Source organism: Sapajus apella, unplaced genomic scaffold (genome assembly GCF_009761245.1).
Source record: "Sapajus apella isolate SASKATOON/1434 unplaced genomic scaffold, GSC_monkey_1.0 scaffold85, whole genome shotgun sequence".
NCBI lineage: Eukaryota > Metazoa > Chordata > Mammalia > Primates > Cebidae > Sapajus > Sapajus apella.
In genome coordinates this window covers 2,702,470-2,708,469 of record NW_022437025.1, presented here as the reverse complement: position 1 = coordinate 2,708,469, position 6,000 = coordinate 2,702,470, and the positions used below count along the sequence as shown (strand labels likewise).

General features: G+C 62.0%; 1 protein-coding gene across 3 annotated transcripts in view; it reads right to left on the bottom strand.

Moving 5' to 3' along the window:
- Positions 1-233: 233 nt before the first annotated feature.
- SH3BP2 (SH3 domain binding protein 2) overlaps positions 234-6,000 on the bottom strand; it is a 39,115-nt gene continuing 33,348 nt past the window's right edge. For 2 of the 3 annotated variants that reach the window (XM_032253975.1, XM_032253974.1), the window contains exons 8-13: positions 4,215-4,869; positions 2,765-2,873; positions 2,469-2,524; positions 2,038-2,119; positions 1,428-1,487; positions 648-785 (exon numbers count right to left, since the gene is read on the bottom strand). In XM_032253975.1, the coding sequence (XP_032109866.1) occupies positions 648-785; positions 1,428-1,487; positions 2,038-2,119; positions 2,469-2,524; positions 2,765-2,873; positions 4,215-4,869 (1,100 nt within the window). Of the gene's footprint in view, positions 786-1,427; positions 1,488-2,037; positions 2,120-2,468; positions 2,525-2,764; positions 2,874-4,214; positions 4,870-6,000 lie in introns of all 3 variants that reach the window. The other variant, XM_032253973.1, reaches the window with a different exon arrangement.

Sequence of the window (6,000 nt, the reverse complement as noted above, 5' to 3'; positions counted from 1 at the left end):
CAAGGCAGCAGAACTGGTGCATGGGGTGTGGGGCCCCAGCCCAGACAGCCCAAGTTTGGGTCCTGATCTGTTACGTACCGTGTACCCTGGGGAAGTCACTTTAGCAGCCTGCACCCTGGAAGACAAGACAACCACCTCTTGGGGTTCCAAGGGCTGCATAGCACTTGGACATCCGTGTGGGCACCCAGTAAGCTGGTGATGCCCTCCTTCCCAATCAAGCCCCAGCCACCAAGGCAAAGGTCATCGCTGCTTTATTGGAGGCAACAGCCCCTACTGGAGCCTGTGTCTTAGCGTTCCTTGGCGGTTCCAGGGCCAGCCCCAGCCCCCAACCAGCTGCCCCAACCCTGCCTGGCTCCCAGCCCACTGTGGGGTTTGTGTGCTGGGGGGACCAGTTTCCTGTCCTCGGAGCCCAGGCAGGGCTTGGTCCTGGGTTTCTAGGGTTGGGACAGGGCAAGGTCATGTGGGATAAGAGAGTCCCCTCGTCCTCTAGAGCCTGGAGCCTGGTCCAGCCCCGGAGCCCAGCCTGCTGGGTAAGACTGGCTGGGTCCTAGAAGACATCCATCATGGAGGCCCTAGGCAAGCACAGACTTGCCCCCGCTCACCCTCCCATGTGGGCCCGTGTCCATCGGTGCGGCCTGGCGTAGGCATCACCTGGGCCCAGTGTAGCCGTAGGGGTGCCGCAGCAGCAGGCTCTGGTGGCTGGGCAGCACGTGGGTATGGTAGTACTCCACCATGCTGCCCACACTCACAAACAGGACCTCGCCCTCCAGGTAGAACTTAGAGTCCTGTGGGGGCAGAGAGGGGAAGCGTCAATGGGGCCAGGCCACTCTACGGCTCTGGGCCTCAGTCTCCCCTCTGTAAAATGAGGCAGCAGCAGCAATGATGGTATCGCCAGGCCAGCTCCTGGCTGCCAGCGGGCCCCCCAGGTTGGCCTCCGAATCGGGCCTGTGCTCTCCATGTTCCCACCTCACTTCCCCTCCGTCCCAGTGTCCAGGAGCCTGCACCCGGAGCACTGCAGGCAAGGTCGATAAGTGAGCCTAGGGACTGGGCGAGAAGCGGTGGCCCGTGCCTGTAACCTCAGCACTGTGGGAGGCTGAGGTGGGAGGATTGCTTGAGCCCAGGAGTTTGAGAACAGCCTGAGAAACAGTGAGACCCCTGTCCCCACAAAAAGAAAAAGGCAAGCAACCCAGGGTCTAGGCTGGCCACTCATCCCCTCCAGGGTCAGGGGAGGACAAAGCTAGGCCAGGAGAGGAGGGAGGCTGAGCAGGAGGGGTGGGGGATGAGGGATGGTGGAGGGGAGGGGAGGGAGGTGTCCTGGAGCTGCCGGTCTTAGTCTACCTGCTGCCTATGCCTGATCAGGGAGATTCTGTCCTGCCCCTTGCCACGCCATGTGGCCAGGGTCCCCATCCCACTCAGAGTCCTCTCACCTTCTCAAAGATTCGATAGTTCCTCAGTTTGTTGGAGGTTTCATCCCACACAACCAGGACCTACAGGAGGGAAGCAGGAGGCTGATAGCTTCAAGAGAGCAGGACCGCCCTCGGGGGACCATGGGCCAGGGAGAGGGGGACAGAAGCATCAAGGCTGGGTCCTGTGGCTCTGGCTCCAGACCACCTGCACAGGGACAGCAGGGATGACACTGGCAGCCTTGAGAAAGCCTCCGAGCAACAGCTCATAACCACCAATAACCACTCTGTTGCACCCGGGAGAGCACGGCCCAGTGAGGCCACACCTTCACGCTCGGAGGGACGCGGGCAGCCCTGGCGTTCCCACTGTCCCAGGTGGCCTCCCCAACCCCACCCGAGTCCTGGTCCCCGCTGGGAGGTGGCCATCATTGCCCCCACTTTGCAGATGGAGATCCATTAGAGAATAGACTGGGGGGCACTGCTGGGCAGAGAATTCGGCTGAGACACCAAGTAAGAGCCCACAAGGGGAGTGGTCTAGGAACTGGGGAGTCCTGGGCCTGCCCACAGCCTGGGTGCCTGGAGAGGCAGAGGGGCCAACAGCATGGAGCCCTGGGCATCTTCCCCGGGCACCTACCTTCCCCGACTTGGTAGAGGAGTTCCGGATGCAGTAGAGTCCATCCTGGGGCTCTCCCCGGGGGCTGGTGGCCTTGAACAGCCTAAAATAAGACAGTCATATTGGCGGGTGAGCCCTCCTCAGGCAGCTTCCATGGGGACCCTCCTGCCCCACTCCCAAGCCCGGCTTTCTGTCCCCTCGCTGTTGTGGGTCTCAGATGCTGAGAGTATCCGCCTGCCATGAGGCTGGAGAACCAGCCCAGCAGAGCCCAGGCCAGCCAGGGTGTCAGCGGGTGACAGACAGAGCAAGGGCCCACTCCTCTGGTTTCTGCTGCACACAGGGCCGTGTACTTGTGCCAGCAACCCCCCAACACAGAAGTTAGTGAGGGAGACAGAGTAGCAGGAAGACGGGGCGCAGCGGGGGACCCAGCACATGCAGGGCTTTGTGCTGACCTTTCTACTTCGAAGGATTCCGTGGTGTTGATGAAGACCGAGTTGGGGAGTGGCACCTGCAAGAGGCTGATGGTGTCAGTGCCAAGGTCGGAATCATCCACCCGTACCACCACTCCCCGATGGCGGCCACCGGTCCCAGGATCTGGGGCTTTGCTTGGTGCTGTGTTGCCCTAGGCTCCCAGGCTCTGGGGACTCTTCGCTCAGGATGGCCAGCGAGTGGCCGTCCTGGTCTATGGCTCTCCCACCACCTGTCCATCTACTGGCCACGGGGACCTGGGCTCGCTGCTCAGCCTTGCCTTCTCATAGTCCTCGTCTGAGTCCTCCCCGTCACTGTCAGCCTGCGAGGGTTGCCGGGGCTTTTCAAAGGAGAAGCTCCTGAAACTCTGCCCATCGGGGGGTGATCGCCTGAAGGGGCAGGGAGAGAAAGGCAGGACCATTTCACTGTCAGACACGGGGCAGGCCACCCTCTGCTCTCCTCCCCACTCCGCCCTGTGTGAGGACACAAGCTGCCTGCTATGGCCCCTGTGACCATAAAACCAGGACAACAGAGATCCAGGAGGGGTTCATGGTGACCGTCCTGGGGCAGCAGGAATTGCCTGACATCTGAGGGCTGCCATGGATGCCAGCAAGGGGGGCCTGCGGGCCCGAGCTCAGTGTCCACACCGTGAACACGTGCTCTGGACGCTCTTGGGGAGGGGAGGTCTGGCCTTGGCCAAATCACAGCCCACTCAGAGCCACAGGGGAGTGGAAGATGTGAACTAGATGAACAATGCAATGTGACCTCAGGGGACGCCCATGGGAGAGCCCTGCAGGCCTCCCCGTGTGACTGGGTGGTCCCACTCCGCAAAGCCTAACGGAGCCATGCCAGCATGGGTGGCCAGCTTGTGGGTGTGGCTGAGCCCTGGACCGCTGCCCCCACAGTCGTGGGAAAACGACTGACTTCCGAGTACCTGCACCTCTGCAGCCCTTGTTAACCAGAACCACGAGCATGGCCAGGGCTGCTCACAAGCGCGTCCACACAGGCAGCAGGTGTCTCAGAGGTGTGTGCAGAGCCCTGGGAGAAGGGCACTCGGGGGTGGGGAAGGGCATTCGCGGGTGTGCCTGCAGCCAGCGCACCCATGCGAAGCCTGCCCTGTAGTTCCTGGAGACTTTGCCTGCCAGGCAAGGCACGCAGCCTGCCTGGGGCCCAGATGCCTCTGACCACAGCCATTGGTGTGGGCGGGTGACTCTGTGGGAATGGGGGACAAACTGGTCTCCTGGCTCTTCCCAGAAATAAAGCAGAAAGCATTTCAGCTGAATGCAGTGGCTCATGCCTGTAATCCCAGCACTTTGGGAAGCTGAGGCAGATGGATCACTTGAGGCCAGGAGTTCAAGACCAACCTCGTCAGCTCTACTAAAAATACAAAAAATTAGCTGGGCGTGTTGGCAGGTGCCTGTAGTCCTAGCTATGTGGGAGTCTGAGGCAAGAGAATCACTTGAACCCAGGAGGCAGAGGTTGCAGTGAGCTGAGACTGTACCACTGCACTCCAGCTTGGGCACCATAAGACGACCCTGTTTCAAAAAGAAAAAAAAAAAAACCAAAGTATTTCCAGCAGGCTTCAGGGCCATCATGGACATGCTCCACGCGCCACCAAAGCAGACTGGAGGCATCAGGGAACCTTCCTATCCTTGCACCCGGTACCCTATCATGGGCAGAGTGCCCATCAAGAGGCCAGGCCAGGGCTTCCAGCCACCACACAAACTCACTGGAGGTGGGGGAGCTGCGACTTCTCCGGCCTGGGCAGGACTGCAGGCCGTGCTGTGGCCTCAGGCACTGGCAGTTTCAGTGCAGGAGGTCGGGGAGCCACGGGGGGCACAAAGAGTCCAGGCTTGGCCACCTCCCTTGGGGCGTCCTCTTCAGCTGTCTTCAAGAACTTGGGCTTGTTGGCTGGCACAGGTGGGGGCTCAGATATGGGCGGTCCCCGTGGGGACAGATGGAAGGACTTGAGTTTGTCACAGTTTCTGGAGGTGGCAGTGGCCAGGGTGGTGGCACTGGAAGTGGAACAGGCCCCGTGGCCAGGGCTCCAGGGCTCCGGGCTGGGGCTGGCACTCTCCCGGAAGCAAGGGGGTTTCCGAAGGCCGGGTGTGTTGGGCACACTGCCCATTGGGGGGTCGCTCATCCTCCAGGAGGTAGCGGGTACCCTGGGGCAAGGCTCAGCCCGCCTCAGGCCCAGTGGGTTCCTCTTGGAGTCCTCCGCAGCCAGGCCAACATCTGGGAGGCCGTGCTTAGGGGGTGGGGGTGGCAGCAGGGGACTGGGGCCCTTGGAGGTAAAGGAGTGGGCCCGGGGCATGTCAGAGAAGGCTGGCTTCCTGGGCACGGGCACTGGGGGTGGTGGGTAGGCCGGTGGGTGTGTCAGGGGATCTGCAGAGCAAAGAGACCCATGTTGGACCCTGACAGGCTGGGCCAACACTACCCTCTGCTGGCAATGGTCAGCAGGGCCAACCAGGAGTGTAACCCGTTGTCGGCCCACCCACGGCCTGCCCACCCCTCAGCCCAACACCCAGCACTCCCATCCTGCCTTCCCCAGGGTCCCAGACCATCCACCGCCCCCAGCCGTCCCCATCCATCCTCCCTATGGCAGCCTGTGGACGCTTCCTAAAGCCTAGAAGACACCTGCGGAGCCATCGGGTTCCCAGAGGCGGAAGGAAGTGAAAGGAAGAAAAGTCAAGGGGGACCTCCGGGCTTGGCCGGAGCGGGAAGGAGGACAGAATTCCAAAGGACAGGCCAGGGGAGCTGCTGCGAGGAAGGTAAAGGCCTGTTTGTTCAGAACAAGTCCAGAAAGCTGGGAGACACCCGGGAACGCGGGGGGATGGTCAGGGCGTGAGCGCAGAATTCAGGGGTCCCGGCTGGACATGAGTCAGAGCCGGCAGCCTGCAGATGACCTGGGTATCACCCGGGAATTCTGGAGAGGAGTGAGGCCTGAGCCCCGGGTACCCCTTACAGGTCCGGCACAGGAGCTGAGGAGGCAGAAGACCCTGGGGCATGGCACGCCTGGAAGACGGGCAGGCAAGGAACAAGGCGGGTGCCAGGCTGGGCTGGCTTAGGACTGACCGCTGGAACTGGGAATGGGGAGGCCACAGGAGTCTGGATGAGTAATGTTTGGGGGAGAGGTCGAAGAGGGTCCAGAGGGAGGGAGAGTGGATCAGTGGCACAGGCTGCTCCCCAGGCCCGTCTCTAGCCTCACTGGGCCTCAGCTCAGGGCGGGGCAGACAGAGCCTGAGCGCACCAGGGCTGGGCCAGCCAGGCTAAGACTGGAGGCAGGAGTGTGCAGGCAGGGGGCAGGCATGGCGAACACTGTGGGATGAGAGCTCTGCATGGAGGGAAACTGAGGCAAGCAGCTGGCAGATCCTGGTGGGCTGAAGGACGGTTGGCACTGGGGCCCCAGAGGGAAGGAGGGAGGGAGCAGCAGGAGAAGAGGGGCTGGACCCGAGACCCTGAAGGTGGAAGGGGACGGGCAGCAGAGAGGACACGGGGTCGGGGCCTGGAGTTAGC